Source organism: Dromiciops gliroides, chromosome 4, assembly GCF_019393635.1.
Source record: "Dromiciops gliroides isolate mDroGli1 chromosome 4, mDroGli1.pri, whole genome shotgun sequence".
Classification (NCBI taxonomy): domain Eukaryota; kingdom Metazoa; phylum Chordata; class Mammalia; order Microbiotheria; family Microbiotheriidae; genus Dromiciops; species Dromiciops gliroides.
In genome coordinates, this window is record NC_057864.1 from 445438979 (window position 1) to 445457244 (window position 18266).

The 18266-nt window shown below is 39.9% G+C and overlaps 1 protein-coding gene across 2 annotated transcripts in view; it reads left to right on the forward strand.

Moving 5' to 3' along the window:
- CD2 (CD2 molecule) overlaps positions 1–18266 on the forward strand; it is a 119391-nt gene that overhangs the window by 65012 nt on the left and 36113 nt on the right. The window contains exons 1-3 of one of the 2 annotated variants that reach the window (XM_044004768.1): positions 14381–14539; positions 14873–15178; positions 16685–16933. In XM_044004768.1, the coding sequence (XP_043860703.1) occupies positions 14479–14539; positions 14873–15178; positions 16685–16933 (616 nt within the window). In that variant the 5' untranslated portion in view covers positions 14381–14478. Of the gene's footprint in view, positions 1–14380; positions 14540–14872; positions 15179–16684; positions 16934–18266 lie in introns of those variants that run through there. The other variant, XM_044004769.1, reaches the window with a different exon arrangement.

Here is an 18266-nt window from a genome sequence, read left to right on the forward strand (position 1 = left end):
AGAGTCAGAGGGAGGTCCATAGAATAGGGAAGACATGAGCAGGTTTGTAAACCAAGGGGAAGGACTGGAGAGAGGGAGATTGAAGATGCTTTGGGGGGAGATGGAAATTCAATTCAACTTCAATTCAAACATTCATTAGGCATAGTATAGTAGCAGAGAGAGAGAGTGAGAGCGAGAGCTAGAGCGAGAGGAGAGAGCTGGCCTTGGAATAAGGATGATTTGTCTCTGACATATATTGGCTAGGTGTCTTTGGGCAACTCACTGAACTTCCCTGGAACCCACAGGAACAGATTGGGGGAATTCTCATAGCAGGGCTGGGGCTGATCTCCACTGGTAGAGCTCCCTAAGGAGAGGTCAAATCACAAGGAGTAAAAAAGCTCTAAGTCCTATGCATACAAGGACAGGAATCAAATAGTCCCTGCCCTCAAAGAGCTTACTTTCTATAAGGGATTCTTGACCTGGGATTTGTGAACCCCCCCCCCCAAAAGATAGCTATTCAATAGAACTGGTTTCCTTTCATTTTTATATCATATATTTTATGTATTTAAAAGCAGACTATGGAGAAGGGGCTCATAGGCTTCACCAGGTTGCCAGAGCAGTTCATGACACACACAAAAAGTTTAGACCCCACTGTGTTAGGGCAAAACAATATATACACAGGTAAATAAACACAAATAATTCCCTGGGAGTGGGAAGCATGGAATTGGGAAGGGCCTTTTGGAGGACTTGAGCTGGGCCTTGAGGGAGCCAAGGGATACTAAAAGACTGAAGTTAGGAGGAGAGCATTCCAGGAATGGGGTTAGGGCCAATGCAAAGGCATGGAGGCAGGAAATGCTAGGTTGGAACAAGGTCATGAGAAGGAGGTATTAAAAGTCATAGTGACAAAGTGGGCTTCAGCAAGGAATAGAGCCTCTTTCTCTGAGGTTAGGGGAAGGAGAGGGTGACCATGGACTTTGGTAAGATTAGAAGAGGAGAGTGCCTGGCACATAGTAGGTGCTTAATAAATGTGTGTTGATTCACTGATTGATTAGAATTGAGGGTATTCTTTTCAGATAACCTTCATCTTCTCATTATAGTGGGAGATGAATACATATGCTAAGAGGAAGGAGAGGTAAGGGAAATACTGGATGTTTGGGAAGAGAAAAATTTTAGGAATAGCTACCAAGAAAGAATTGTTGTATAGTACTGAGATAGCAATTGAGAATAGATCTGTAGTGGACCCAGTCAGCATGATTTCATTATTTCTTCTAGCAGCGCTGGGCAGCTTGGAAGTACAAACAGGGAGGGAAGAAACAAGCATTTATTAAGCCCTTACTATATGCCACCATGCATATAACATAGTGATCTCTCTCTCTCTCTCTCTCTCCCTCTCTCTCCCTCCCTCCCTCCCTCTCCATATACATACATATACATATATACTTGTATATGCATGCAACTAGTACTGTGCAAAGTACTTTATAAATCATTTCATTTGAACCCCAAAACAACCCCAGGAAAGGAAACAAACATAGATTAAGTCCCTACTGGACTAAACATTTTACAAATTAGCTCATTTGATCCTCACAACAGCCTTAGGATGTAGGTGCTACTAGATAGGGATAACTATTTTACAGTTTAGGGAAGTCAAGGGGCACAGAGGTTAAATGGCTTGTCCAAAGTTCCACAGCTAGGAAGCATTTGATGCTGAATCTGAATTCGGGTCTTTCTGATTCCAGATCTGGTGATCTATCCACTGGAGCTAATTTATTGTTGAGTCATTTTAGTGTTGTCTGACTCTTTGAAACCCCATTTGAGGTTTTCTTGGCAAAGATACTGGAGTGTTTTGCCATTTCCTTCTCTAGGTCATTTTACATATGAGGAAACTGAGGTAAACAGGCTTAAGTGACTTGCCTAAGGTCACACAGCTAAGGTTTGAGATTGTGTTTGAACTCAGGTCTTCTTGACTCCAAGCCCAGCACTCTATCCACTGGGCTATCTAACTTCCCCACTGAGCTACCTTTCTGTCACAAGGTAGGAGTGGTGGATGGTAGGAGTTAACCAAGGTTAAGAGTTGAGTGAAAATGGCAGAAAGAGAGGCAGAAGGATTCTGAAATGGAGGAGACTTCATGATCAAAGTGAATGATCAATGAGGTCCAGATTGATCAGGGAGGAAAGGGAGGTCAGATGTTGATAGGGAGATTGACAAGGGTCACAGAGTAAAGAACAGGTATGCAGGGGCAGCTAGGTGGTGCAGTGGATAAAGCACTGTACCTGGATTCAGGAGGACATGAGTTCAAATCTGGTCTCAGACACTTGACACTTACTAGCTGTGTGACCCTAGGCAAGTCACTTAACCCTCATTGCCCTGAGGTGGGGAAAAAAAAAAAGAACAGGTATGCATTGAATGCTGGCTATACTACTGCACTATCTTAGACAAACTATTTCCCTGCTCTACGCCTTAGTTTCCTTATGCATAAAATGAAGAGTTGGAGTCAATCCTCTCTAACATCTTCTTATTCTAAATCTATATTCCTGGGAGTTGGCCTCAGGTATTAGCCAGCTGGGGAGAACCTGTGTTGGTAAGGTAATAGTGACTGAGCCCAGCAGAGGGCAGCAGAGAACTATGAGGTGATGCCCTTTCTGGAGGGCTTATTGATCAATTTTGTCCTAAGCTAACCTTGGGTATTGGGGAAGTAAGGGAGAGCCAGATAGAACTGAAACGTATAGGAAGGGGAAGGGAGAGACGTTTTCACACATTGTGTCTAGAACAACTCAGTGCTAGAACCCAAATGGGAATTATGCACTTCACAGCACATTCCTGTTGGCTCTCCATCAGAAAAGACATGTGTGAACTGGACACTTATAGGGACAGAGATCTGAGACTAGAAGGGACCTCAGAAGTCATGACGTCCAAACCCCTCACTGTGCATGTGGGGAAACTGAGGCCCAGAGAGGTTAAGTGACTTACCCCTAGGTCACTTTGATGGAAAGCTTCAGAGGCAAGGTTTGAATCCAGACCTTATAATTTCAGTATTCTTTGTATTGTACCATGCAATGATAAACAAAAACAAAACAACTAAATTTCAGGGTTTATATTTTGAGAAAGAAATTGCACTCAATCAACTTAAAAATAAGCATTATGGATATCTTTTTCTTGGATATCTTTTGTTTTTACATCTCCTAAATTTCCCCCTGTATCCTATCTTTTTGTTTTTTAAATCATAAAAGTATTTTGTTATTTTCCAGTTAATGTAGAGATAGTTTTCCACTTATCTTTTTATAAGATTTCTAGTTTCAATCAGAGTTGTTTTAATTTGCATTTCTCTAATCAATAGTGATTTAGAGCATTTTTTCATATGGCAATAAATAGCTTTGATTTCTTCATCGGAAAACTGCCTGTTCCTATCCTTTGACCATTTCACAATTGGGGAATGACTTGCATTTTTATAATTTTGATTTAGTTACCTATATAGTTTAGAAATGAGGCCTTTATCAGAAACACTGGCTGTAAATATTACTTCCCAGCTCTTTGCTTCCATTCTAATTTTGGATGCATTGCTTCTGTTTGTACAAAAACTTTTTTTTAACATAAAAGTATTTTATTATTTTCCAGTTACATGTAAAGACAGTTTTCCACATTTGTTTTCATAAGATTTCTAGTTCCAAGTTTTTCTCCCTCCCTTCCTTCCCTCCCCTCTCCCCAAGATAGAAAGCAATCTCATCACATTAAACATATTTCTGCAATAGTGATGTTATGAAAGAAGAATCAGAACAAAAAGGAAAAGCCACAAAAGCAAAACCAAAATAGAAACGGTATGGTTCAATCTACATTCAGAATCCACAGTTCTATTTTCTGGATGTGGAAAACATTTTCCATTATAAGTCCTTCAGAGTATTGCTGAGAAGAGTTAAGTCTGTCACAGTTGATCATCACACAATGTTGTTGATACCATGTACAATGTTCTCCTGGTTCTGCTCACTTCACTCAGCATCAGTCCATTTAAGTCTTTCCAGGTTTTTCTGAAATCTTCCTGCTCATCATTTCTTATAGCACAATAGTATTCCACTACATTCATATAACACAACTTGTTCAACCATTCCCCAATTGATGGGCATTTCCTCAATTTCCAAAGCTTTGCTACCACAAAGAGAACTACTATAAATATTTTTGTACATGTGAGTCCTTTTCCCTTTTTTTATGATCTCTTTGGAATACAGACCTAGTAGTGGTATTATTGGGTCAAAGGGTGTGCACAGTCTCATAGCCCTTTGGGCATAGTTCCAAATTGCTCTCCAGAATGGCTGGATCAGTTCACAATCCCATCAACAATGCATTAGTGTTCCAATTTTCCCATAGCTTCTCCTTTATTATTTTCCTTTTTTGTCATATTAGCCAATCTGATAGGTTTGAGGTGGTACCTTGGAGTTGTTTGAATTTGCATTTCTCTAATCAATAGTGATTTAGAGCATTTTTTCATATGGAAATAGATAGCTTTGATTTCTTTATCTGAAAATTGCCTGTTCCTATCCTTTGACCATTTCTCAATTGGGGAATGACTTCCATTCCTATAAATTTGATTTCGTTCTCTATATAGTTTAGAAATGAGGCCTTTATCAGAAACTGGTTATAAATATTGTTTCCCAGCTTTCTGCTTCCCTTGTAATTTTGGATGCATTGCTTCTGATTGTACAAAACCTTTTAAATTTAATGTAATCAAAATCATCTATTTTGTATTTCATAATATTCTCTACCTCTTGTTTAGTCATAAATTCTTCTTGTCTCCATAGATCTGAGAGGTAAACTATTCATTCCTCTCCTAATTTACTTGTGGTATCACCCTTTATGAATAAATCATGTACCCATTTTGACCTTATTTTGGTATATGGTGTAAGATGTTGGTCTATTCCTAGTCTCTGCCATACTATCTTCCACTTTTCCCAGCAGTTTTTGTCAAACAGTGAGTTTTTATCCCAGAAACTGGAGTCTTTGGGTTTATCAAACAGTAGATTACTGTAGTCATTTACTTCTGTTTCCTGTGCCTAACCTAATCCATTGATGCACTGCTCTATTTCTTTTTATCTATCTATCTATCTATCTATCTATCTATCTATCTATCTATCTATCTGTCTGTCTGTCTTTCTATTTTGTGGGGCAATGAGGGTTAAGTGACTTGCCCAGGGTCACACAGCTAGTAAGTGTCAAGTGTCTGAGGCTGGATTTGAACTCAGGAACTCCTGAATCCAGGGCCGGTGCTTTATCCACTGCACCACATAGCTTCACACTACCCTATTTCTTTTTTCTTTTTCTTTTTTTTTTTTTTACGGGCAATGGGGTTAAGTGACTTGCCCAGGGTCACACAGCTAGTAAGTGTCAAGTGTCTGAGGCTGGATTTGAACTCAGGAACTCCTGAATCCAGGGCCGGTGCTTTATCCACTGCACCACATAGCTTCACACTACCCTATTTCTTTTTTCTTTTTCTTTTTTTTTTTTTACGGGCAATGGGGTTAAGTGACTTGCCCAGGGTCACACAGGTAGTAAGTGTTAAGTGTCTGAGGCCGGATTTGAACTCAGGAACTCCTGAATCCAGGGCTGGTGCTTTATCCACTGCACTACCTAGCCGCCCCTACACTATCCTATTTCTTAACCAGTACCAAACAGTTTTGATGACTGCTAGCCCATCTTCCTGTGCAGTTTTTGTCATTAGTTCCCTTGATATTCTTCTTTTTTTTTTTTTTTAGTGAGGCAATTGGGGGTAAGTGACTTGCCCAGGATCACACAGCTAGTAAGTGTTAAGTGTCTGAGGCTGGATTTGAACTCAGGTACTCTTGACTCCAGGGGTGGTGCTCTATCCACTGCGCCACCTAGACACACATCCCTTGATATTCTTGACCTTTTATTCTTTCAGATGAATTTTGCTATTATTTTTTCTAGCTCTAAAAAATTATTTTATGTAGTCTGATTGGTATGGCACTGAATAAGTAAATTAATTTAGGTAGAATTGTCATTTTTATTATATTAGCTCATCCTGGGGCAGCTAAATGGCGCAGTGGTAAAGCACTGGCCCTGGATTCAGAAGTACCTGAGTTCAAATCCGGCCTCAGACACTTGACACTAACTAGCTGTGTGACCCTGGTCAAGTCACTTAACCCTCATTGCCCTGCAAAAAAAAAAAATATTAGCTCAGCCTATCCATGATCAATTGATATTTTTCCAATTATTTAGATTTCATTTTATTTGTATGAAAAGTGTTTTATAATTGTTTTCATAGAGTTCCTGGGTTTGTCTTGGCAGGTAGACTCCCAAATATTTTATATTGTCTGTATCCTATCTTGCTCCTTCCCAGAAAACTATCCCATATGACAAACATGGTTTTTAAAAGTAAAGAGGAAAAAAATAGCAAAAGTGATCAATATATTTTAAAGACTGGAAAATATTTGTAATGTTTCATACCTGGATACCTACCACCTCTGTAAAGGAGTGGGGGGAGCTGTCTTCTCCTATATATCCTTTGTTGCCATGTTTGTACTTTGTCATTTTGTAATAGTCATTTACAATTGTGTTGTTCTCACCATTTATATTGTTGTAGTTCTATGTGTTGTTTACTTGACTCTCCTTTTTTCGCTTAGCATCAGTTCATTTAAGTCTTTCCATGCTTCTCTATATTCATCATATTAGTCATTTCATAGAGCACAGTAATCAATCAATCAATAAACATTTATTAAGAATCTACTATGTGTCAGGTACTCTGCTAAGACCTGGGAATACAAAAAGCAGCAAATGATAGATCCTGCCCTCAAGGAGCTTATAATCTTTTTTTTTTTTTTAGTGAGGCAATTGGGGTTAAGTGACTTGCCCAGGGTCACACAGCTAGTAAGTGTGTGTTAAGTGTCTGAGGCTGGATTTGAACTTAGGTACTCCTGACTCCAGGGCCGGTGCTCTATCCACTGTGCCACCTAGCTGCCCCAAAGAGCTTATAATCTAATGGGGAAGACAACACACAAATATGCAAAGCAAGCTATATACAAGATAAATAGGAAATAATTAACAGAGGAAAGGCTCTGGAATTTAGAGAGGTTGAGGAAGGTTTCCATGGAAAGTAGAATTTTAGTTGGGACTTAAAAGAATATTCCATCAGAGTAACATTCTGTTATATTAATATACCACAATGTTTTTATCCATTCCCCAATCAATAAACATCTACTTAGTTTCCCATTCTTTGATACCACAAAACTTAATGCTATAAATATCTTGATGTATATGGAGACTTTCTTTTTATCAATGACCTCCTAGAAATAAATGCCTCGCAACAGAAACTTTGTGTCAAAGGGTATGGGCATTTTAGTAACTTTATTTGCATAATTCTATATTATTTTCCACAATTGTTATATTTATTCAAAGATTTACCAACAATGCATAAGTGTATTGGTATCAAATTAAAATAGAAACTAGGGGCCAACGATCCATTTGAAAGGATTCCTGGAAGGAGGGGAGCACATATTGACTTAGGTTTAAAATATAATGTCATCTATATTTTATTGTATTTGTATTTTGTTGAAAATTTCCCAACTGCTATTTTTTGGGGGTGGGGCAATGAGGATTAAGTAACTTGCCCAGGGTCACACAGCTAGTAAGAACTCAGGTCTTCCAGAATCTAGGGCCCATGCTTTATTCACCGAGCCACCTAGCTGCCCACCCAATTACACTTTAATCTGGTTGGGAGCACTTGAAAGTATTGAGGGCATCTGTGGTGAGTTGGCATATCTGAAACCTCTGTGTTAGTGTACCTATCTTTCCACAACCCCTCCAGCACTGACTAGTTCCCAATCTAGCCAATTTGCTAGATATTAGGTGAAACCTTAAAGTGGTTTTGATTTGCATTTCTCTTATTAATAAGGATTTGGAACATTTTTTTTTCATCTAGTTGTTAATAGTTTGCAATTTGTCTTTTGAGGAATGTTTGTTCATAGACTTTGACCACTTATCTCTCAGGGAACTTGATGGGTTTTAAAATTAAGGGTAGGAAACAGAAAATTTAAATACATAAATAAGTATATAAGTGACTCTGGAGAAGCAGCATGATATATACTAGAAGAAACAGTGACCTTCATTCAGAAGACAAAGACATAGGTCCCAGGTCTGCCTCTAACAATTAGGGACAAATAACGTTATTTTTCCAAACTTTAGACTCCACATCTGAAGAATGGGGATAATAATAGCCTCTCTGCATCACAAGGTTGTGAGAAAAACACTTTGTAAAGTGCTAGAGAGATGTTAATCTTATTTAATAAATAATTTTAAAATATTAGTAGTATATATGTGCATAGTGCCTGGCATATAGTAAGTACCAATATTAATATTATATAATATTAACATTATATAATAAATATATTAGTATAAATATTATGCATTACTCTAAATAGATTATATAAAATATATTTTATGTTACTAGAAATATATTTATAAAATAATATATTATTAATATTATACAATAAATAATTTTAAAATGATGCTTGAGTTCTACTTTAGGGCTTAATTAAGGGGGACAGAGGAGAGAAGCAAAGCCAGATACATAGTAGGGCAAAGATAGAAATAGAGAGGAATATAAGAGCAATAAAGAGGGAGTTACAGAGGCACAGAATTTAATTCAGTTAAAAAATTTAAGTACCTATTACATACAAGGTTTCTTTGGCAGATTTGTTGTTTAGTCATTTTCAGTTGTGTCTGACTGTGACCCCATTTGAGATTTTCTTGGCAAAGATACTGGTGTACTTTGCCATTTCCTTCTCCAGCTCATTGGACAGATGAAGAAACTGAGGCAAAGAGAGTTAAGTGACTTGCCCAAGGTCACACTGCTATTGTCTGAGGTTGGATTTGAACTCAGCAAGATGAGTCTGCCTGACTCCAGACATGGAGCTCTATCTACTGTGCCACATAGTTGCCCTCTTTGGGGGGATAAAAAGAGGGGAAAAACCATATAGCAGTTCTTGCCCTCAAGGATCTTAGATTCCTTGAGGTAGATTCCTATCTACCTATAGAATACCTATAGATTGAATATAGACAGATAGGGGCTCATAGATCATCACAAACAGAAAACCATGAGAGACAAAGACAGCAACATCAGGACAAACACCTGTCATTTTGTTGTTGTTGTTGTTTGTCTCCCTACCCAGTCTCTATGCAGTGACAAGGAAACAATAAGTATGTTGGGGTTTGTTTTTTAAAAAATTCAATGGAATGGAAAGATTGACTTTCATGAGAGTAGCAATTATATCTAGTAGCTTTTTTTTTTTTGGTGGGGCTAGTAAGTGTTAAGTATCTGAGGTCAAATTTGAACTCAGGTCCTCCTGAATCCAGGGCTGGTGCTTTATCCACTGCGCCACCTAGCTGCCCCACTAGTAGCTTTTAAAAGATGTTGCTAATGATTTTTGTTTTCGCCACTTCAGTCATAGAGATGTCACCTCCTGGCCACCTGCCTGAGCCTGGGGGTGGTTAAGTTGGAAAGATATTTTCCCAACCCACATTAAAGTAACCCACTGCATTACAAACCAGCATGGTGACTCTCTCTTGTCTGTGCTCACTCAGCCTTCAGTTTAACCTCAAGCCTCTTCTCACTCACATCAGTCCATCCTCCAAACAACTGCCAAAAGATTCCCCTACAGTGCAGTTCTGATCATGTTATTCCCTTGCTCTATAAACTTCAGTGGTTCCCTATTGCTTCTAAGATCAAAAACAGACTTCTCTATTTGACCCTTACACCTCTTTATAACCTGACCCCTTCTTACTTCCTCAGTCTTTTCCTGCCATGCTCTTCTTGGACTCAGTCTAGGCATGGTGGCTTACTCACCAGTCCAAGAACACGATCTTTGATTTCTTATAACTGTGCCTTTGCCCTAGCTGTCGCTGGGGCCTGAAAAATGCTGCCTGATCTCCTCCACTTCTTGCAAGCCCTGGTTTCCTTCTAGATTCATCTCAAGCATAATTTTTTTTTTTTTGCGGGGCAATGGGGGTTAAGTGACTTGCCCAGGGTCACACAGCTAGTAAGTGTCAAGTGTCTGAGGCCGGATTTGAACTCAGGTCTTCCTGAATCCTGAATCTACTGTGCCACTTAGCTGCCCCAAGCATCATCTTTTGTAGAAAACTTTTTTCATCCTATCTAGCGTACTTTCCTCAAAATAGCTTGCATTCGCTTTGTATTGTGTTGTTGTTCAGTTGTTTTAGTTGTGTCTGACTCTTTGTGACCCCATGTCTATTTTTTTTTGCAAGGATACTGGTGTGGTTTACCATTTCCTTCTCCAGTTCATTTTACAGATGAGGAAACTGAGGCAAACAGAGTTAAATGACTTGCCCCAGGTCACAGAGCTACTAAATGTGTGAGGCCATATTTGAACTCAGTTCTTCCTGACTTCAGGCTGTCCCACCTAACTGTCCCATGTGTGTGTGTGTGTGTGTGTGTGTGTGTGTGTGTGTGTATTATACCCACCGCTACCCAACTATGAACACGCAAAGTGCTTAATAAATATTTGTATTGATTGATTGCAGGTGGCCCTCCAGAATCTTTCCCTAAATGAACTAGAGAAAAGGAGATCTGGAGGCCACCGAATGGATGAGCTGTAGTGAGAGTATGTCTGCTGATGTCAGGGTCCTTATTTTGATGTCTCCTGGCCTTGCCACACAGAGATGAAGAGACTCCAAATAATAAATAAGACATAAGCTTTTTCTTTCCAGCTGAGATCAGATGAACTAAATCACAGAATGATTAAATCTTAGCTCTGAAAGGAACCTTGATGATTGAGTCCATCCCCCATTTTACAGAGAAGGAAACTGAGTCAGAGAGGGAAAGCGTGTATCACAAATTTTGAGGTGCGAAGAAACCCCAGAAGCCATCTAGTCAAAACTGTTCATTTCAAAGATGAGTAAGACAAAGGCTGAGGAAGGCTAAGTGATTTGCCCAAGATCACCCAGAGAAGATTTGAAGCCAGGTTCCCCGACATGTCCAAGGTTCCCCAGCCAGCGGCAGTTCCTGATACATCATTAGAGACTAGCCCAGAGTTTTGGTTCTGTTTTCATTATTTCTCCTGTTAAATAAGATGTCATATATATATATATATATATATATATATATATATATATATATATATATATATATATATATATATATATATATATATATATATATATATATATATATATCAGTTCCCTTTTAACAACAAAAGACACTCTGAGATTTCAGAGGAAGGATTTCTGCCCAATGGACTGATGATTTGTCACACTTTAGAGCAGTGCAGTTTATCTGGAGCCTGAACTCCAGGGCAGCTCATCCTTGATGCTCACTCATCATTGCTCCACTTGCTCTTTTAGAACATTCTGACTTAATCCATGCTTTACCTAAGACAGGGTAGGTTGAAGAAACTAGAACTGGAGAAGAGAAGACTCAGTGGGGAAAGTGATTGCCAAGTATTTTCAGGTCAGTCAGGTAGAGGAGGGATTTAATTTGTTTCTGTTTAACCTCAGGGGACAGGACCAGGGCCAATGGTTGGCAGTCATAAAGAGGCAAATTTAGGTCTGATGTCTGGGAAGACATCCTAAGAGAGCCATCCAAAAGTAGACTGGGTGGGCTGTGGGAGTCCCTGTCATTGATGGTTTTCAAGGGCTGTATGACACTTTGGGGGATTTTTTGTAGGAGAGATTCTTTTTGGGGGCCTGAGTTCGAATAATTGGTCACTGAGGACTATTCCAACTCTAAAATGCTGTGATTCTGTCAATTCTGGGTTCTTTCGATTGCTCATGTAGCCAATGGTGACATAAAAAAAATGAGTCCCCCACCTTTGAATCCCAGTGGATTTTGTGTGAGGAGTACCATGTTTAAACTTAAGAGACATTCCATAAATAATTGGGCAAATGAATGAAAGTTTGGGGTCTGGTTTGTTATTTTAAGGGGGTAGATTTCTTGATTTTTCACTGATTTCATAGATTTATTTTCTCCTCTCCCTCCTTTTATTTTATTTTTTCGCCTTTTAGTAAATGTGTCATTTTACAATTTTTACCCTGCTTCACCCCTCTCTGATATCCCCTAGACTCAATGGACACAAAAAGACCTCATTGCTTCAGGTTCCAGGTTTCTGCAGCTCCAGATGCCAAGGTCAGAAGCTAATTTCAGGGGCTCTCAGCATTACAGGTTGAGAGCTGCTTTCAAAATCAGAGGATTTGGGGCAGCTAGGTGGTACAGTAGTTAAGCACTGGCCCTGGATTCAGGAGAACCTGAATTCAAATCTGACCCCAGAAACTTGACATGTACTAGCTGTGTGACCCTGGGCAAGTCACTTAACCCTCATTGCCCTGCAAAAAAAAAAAATCCAAAAAAAATCCGAGGACTTGAGTTCAAATACTGACTCTGCTTCTTAATGCCTGTGTGGGTGACCTTGGACAAGTCCCTTCACCCTCTGGACCTCAGCTCTCTTTTCTGTGAAAAGAGGGTATTGGATAAGATGACCTTTGAGCTTCTTTTCAACATTAAAATCTATAATTCTTTGATTAGCTCTTTTTTTTTTCTGATGGCAACACTAAAAAATCTGGGCCTAATAAATCCCAAAAGCCCCATGATACTCCCTGTGGGTATTGACCTTTCTTCCCTTGAACATCACATAACTTTTCCACTTCTTTTGAGAACTTATCACTTATTATTTTGCATTATACTTATTTGTATATGTGTCATATTTCCCCTAGTAGGTGTCATTATTCCATCTATACTGTTCAACTGATTGGTACTCAGGGCATAGGCCTTAATGTTTGCCAAATTGAAATGAAATGAAAGAATACTGTAGGACCTAACCTATAGGGGTTCTTGACCTGAGATCATTAAATTTTTTATAAAAAATATCTTGATGACTGTAGTTCCATATCTCCTTTGTAATCCCATATATTTTATTTTATGTATTTAAAAAACATTACTCTGTGAAGAAGTCCATAGGCTACCCAAGATTATCAAAGGAATGCATGACACAAAAAGGATTAAGAACTCATGGCCAGGGCAGCTAGGTGGCGCAGTGGATAGAGCACCGGCCCTGGAGTCAGGAGGACCTGAGTTCAAATCTGGCCTCAGACACTTGACATTTAACTAGCTGTGTGACCCTGGGCAAGTCACTTAACCCCCATTGCCCCTCGCAAAAAAAACAAACCAAGAACTCATGGCCTACGGGGCAGCTAGATGGCACAGTGGATAAAGCACTGAATTCAGGAGGACCTGAGTTCAAATCCCACCTCAGACACTTGACACTGACTAGCTGTGTGATCCTGGGCAAGTCACTTAACCCTCACTGCCCTGCCCCCCCCCAAAAAAAAGAACTCATGGCTTAAACCTTTGGTCAAAAGCTAGAATATAAACCCATCCAGATACACTGGGTTTGGGGGAGTAGGGGAAGGCAGGCTAGGGGAGTGAAGAAGATGGTATAGAACTAGCATATTGTAGCCAGAAGAACTGGCTTAAAATCCCATCTCTGACACTTACACTGAGCAAGTCACTTAAACTCTCTGACCTTCAGTCTCTTCATCTATAAAGGGGGAATAATAGTACCTGCTGCCCCTTTCTAAAAAGTGTTGCTGTACATTATTCTGTGAAGGGGTCCATAGGCTTCACCACACTGCCAGACGGGTCCATGGCACAAAATAATTTAAGAGCCCCTGCTCTGAAGACACATATTAAGATAAGGTAACATTGCAAAGTGTTTACACAAAGAAATAAAGAATGACTTAAATAACCGGAGGGATAAAATAGTGCTTATGGGTGTGATATAGAAATATAACAAAAATAAAGATACTACCCCAATTTTTTTTAAATTGCTGTAGCGATCAAACAGAATCATGTGTAGAAAGCACTCTGCAAACTCAACATAAATATTGGTTATTAGTAAGTCCATTCACAAAAGCAATAGGATACCATTCCCCTGTCATCAAAAGGTTTACAACTGGGCTAAGGTAAGAAGCCACAAAAACAAATAAGTCTCTTGTGGGTACCAATGCTATAATTTCTAGCACTCAAGTATTTGTTAAACAGATCAAGTCCTGTGAGGCCACAGTGCCCCCTTAGCTCCATTTCCTGCTTGGCGGGTATGAAAAAGGGAGAAGAATCAGTAAAGGGAAGTAAGAGGGGAGAATGAACTTTGGAAGCAGTTGAACACCTGAACTCCTCCCCATAATCCTGCTGTTTCCTTTTACTGAAAATTTGAAGGCGGTTTTGTTCTTAGAGAAATCTTTTGCTCCCCTTGGGCCCACAACACGCTTGGCATCCTTCTTCTGGGCCCCACCCTCCCATCCCCTAGCCTCCACCCAGCCGAATTAGAATACTGTACACGGATGAGTGGCAAGAACAGAGTATTGTGAAGCTTGAACTCTTGAATACAAACAGAAGAAACAGAAAGACGAGTGCGTGGGTCCTACTGGAGAATTGCAGCTTCTCTCTTTAACAAATTTCTGGTAACCCAAGTTGGAGATACTTTCCGAAGATGAACTTCCAAAGTCATTTTTTAGTCACCTACCAGTTTCTTTTGTTCTTTTCCTCAAGAGGTAAGTGAACTGTCTGATTGTTCCTCTTTCTTCCTGCAATATTTTGAGAGGCTGCTTTTAAAATACCAAATTTGTGATTGTAGGAATCTAAGGGGATCTAAAATGGTTTCTCTTCCTTGTGGGAATGTCCCCAGGCATATTCTCTTGTTTTCTTCTCTTTTCTTTAAGAGCACTGGATTAGGAGTCGAAAGGCCCACAGTCTAGACCCAGCTCAACCTCTTGCCCTTTGTTTCTAGTACAATGGTGGTGGTGGTGGTGGTGGGGGCAGACTTGATCTCCTCAATGTTTCCCCAATATTTGATGATTCCATAATGTCCCTGCTCTCTTGAACAGGTGCCATGTCAGAAGAGAATGTTGTTTGGGGTATACTGACTCAGTCCATCTCTTTGGACATCCCTGATTTCCTGAAGGACTGGGAAGTAGATGAGATACGGTGGTTGAAAGGAACGTCTGTGATTGCAACAACAAAGAAAAAGGGGAAAAATTTGGTGAAAAATGAAACAATCTACGAAATATTCAGCAACGGAACCTTGAGAATTAACAATCTGGAGAAAGATTCTGAGCACAGCTACAAGTTGGCAGTGTATCATCATAATGGGACAAACCTGTTGGAGAAAGTGCTGACTCTGCATGTGATGGGTGAGCTTTCCTTTTCTCTGTCTCCTCCATCGCTGGTGGTGGTCAAACAATTGACATTTCTCTGGCCTCTGGCTGGCCATAGACTCTAATAAAGAACTAGTTAGTGTGAGACAGATGTCCTGGCTGAAATTTCAGGTCATGGACTTTATGAGGAAGCTGTCCTCTGATGATCCCATTCCTGATGTGGTCTCCCAGCCACCCTGCCCTCCCCATTCTTGCCTTGCTCTGTTGTTGTTTTTGCCAAGTTCTCAGTTACCCAATCCCAGGCTTCTCATGATGCAATTTATTGGCTGCATGAGGAAGATAGCAATGAAAAATGAATATACTTCCCCAAATATCCCCACCCTTTATGATTTCATTAGCATAGGAAAGTGATGCCAGTGTGGTGCTCCCTCTGCCAATGAAGATTGTCCACTTATCTATAGTTAATAGTCTCAGAGTTGTCTGTAAGTATCTTGTTCAGGGTTGCAAACTCAATATTAATCAGAGGCAAGACTTTTTTTGGGGGGGAGGGGAGGCAATTGGGGTTGAATGACTTGCCTAGGGTCACACAACTAGTAGGTATCTGAGGCCAGATTTGAACAAAGGTCCTCCTGACTCCAGGATGGATGCTCTAGCCACTGCACCACCTAGCCGCCCCAGAGGCAAGACGTGAAATGTGGGTCTTCTTGACTCTAAAGCCAACCTGCTCTGCCATGACATGATGCCTCCCTGGGATCAGATAATCTCAGCTCAATACTTCACCTGTGGTATGAATCCCTTCTAAAACGTCACTAATATAAGGCCATTCAACTGCTTCTTACACACTTCCAGGGATTAAAAAGTTGTTACTTCATGAAGCATCCTATTGTATTTTCTCTCTAGGATTTCTTGCCCATCCTTTTCCCTCTAACTCCCCTCCACCCACTTAATAGTGCAAGGTAACCTTGTTCTTTACATGTTCACTCTCAAAGCATCTTTGCCTTCCCTAGTAACCATAGAAAGCAATCTTAATTTTGAGCTAAGTAAAGTCTAAATATATATCTACATGCACATTCTGTTCAACTTCTCGACCCTTTGTACCTTGGGAAATATTTATTCCTGAATGGTCCTACTAGACTGTAAGTTTCATGAGGAAAAGACTGGTTTAACTAAACCTTCCATTTCCTACAGCCCCTAGCCCAGTGTTCTCAAATTTAATTCAACAAACATTTATTAAACACCTATTAGGTACAAGGCATTGTGCTTGATGTTGTGGCCACAAGCACAAAAACAAGTGGTCCCTGCCCTCATGAAAGTTATATTCTACTTCCATAGAGCAGGCATTCAAATATTTGTTGAATAGAATGGAATGAAAGGGGCCTGTCACCAAGAGGATTTTCACATCCAGCCATGGCCTGAGAGTCACGTCTCAATCCCTGCTGCTCCAGGGCCAGCTTTGTTTTGCCTCCGTGTGGACCACACAAGCTAGAACATATCTTCCATGTTCTCAAAGTAAATGAGATTTAAATTTTTTTCTTTTCAAAGAGGCTGTTTCCAAGCCAACAATGACATGGAACTGCACCAAAAGAAGTATCATCTGTGAGGTTCAGAACAGAACTGATGCCGAGCTGACCTTATTTGACAATGGGACGCAGCCTCTGAAGAAGGGGACCGTGAAGAAGGAGGGACTGAGTCTCAAGTACACCTGGCAGGGCCTACCACCAAGGGAGTTCAAATGTGTGGTGAAAAACCAAGTCAGCGAGGAGTGGGCTGTGGGCCAAAACCCCTGCACAGGTGCGTAGTTGAGAGCGAGTGTGAAATAGCCACGGTAAGAATAAACATAGTAACGACAGTTATATTGTACTTTTTTTTTTTTTTTGGTGAGGCAATTGGGGTTAAGTGACTTGCCCAGGGTCACACAGCTAGTAAGTGTCAAGTGTCCAAGGCCAGATTTGAACTCAGGTCCTCTTGACTTCAGGGCCAGTGCTTTATCTATTGTGCCACCTAGCCGCTCCTATATTGTACTTTTAAATGAGTAAAAACAATTTCTGGACTTTCTCTCACTTAAGCCCTATAACAATCCTGTGAGATGGGTACTAGAGGTATTATTGTCCCCATATTACCGATGAAGAAGTAGAGACTCGGAGGTTAAGAGACTGATCACACAGTTAGTAAATGTCAGAGGTCAGTATCTGAAACTGAGTCTTCCTGACTTTGAGGCCAGGCTACTGTACCAAGACTTGCCTCTCTCTGTAGTCTTCCATCCACTATGCCAGACCAACTCGGTATTTTACCCCCTTTGGTCAAGACATGTGTCTCCTGCTGAGGAAACTTTATCTATGTACATCAACAGCTACACTGTATCTTACAGTCTTTCTTTTTCTTAAATCAATTGTATTTATTATCTGTTCTTTAGATCCTAGCTTCTTAAACTGTGGGTTGTGATCTCACAAGGGGTCACGTTACTGAATGTGGGGGTTGTGAAAAATTTGGCAACAGTAAAAGGTTATGTATGCCTCTTTTATATACCTATATACCTGGGACTGCATAAACATTTCTCGGGCACAAAGGGGTTGCTAGTAGAAAAGGTTTAAGAAGTCATAATCTAGAGTCCTCCTCCCCACTAACTGAGGAAGCGAGGAAGGCAAAACAAAACATGTATAGTCAAGCAAAACAAATTCCTTCATTAACTATAGCCAAAAAAGGAAAAAGGAAAGAAAAAAGAAAAATAGCCTTAATTGTCATTGTGAGTCTACCAGTTCTCTATCTGTACAGGATGAACATTTCATCATGAGTTCTTCAGAATTGTGGTTGAATCCATTGGGTTGATCAGAGTTCCTAAGTCTTTTGAAGTTGTCTGTCTTTACAATATTGTGTCTTTTGTAATCTTTTTAATTTAATTTTTTCTCTTCTATTTTCTAAATTACATGTAAAAATTTTAATATTAAAAAATGTTTGACTTCCAAATTTTCTCTCTCCTACCCTCACATCACCCCTTGAGAAGGCAAGCAATTCAATATAGCTTCTACATGTGAAGTCATGCAAAACGTATTTCTATGTTAACCATGTCATGAAAGACATAGACCCCCCCAAAAAAAAACCCCAAACCTGAGAAAAATAAACAAGG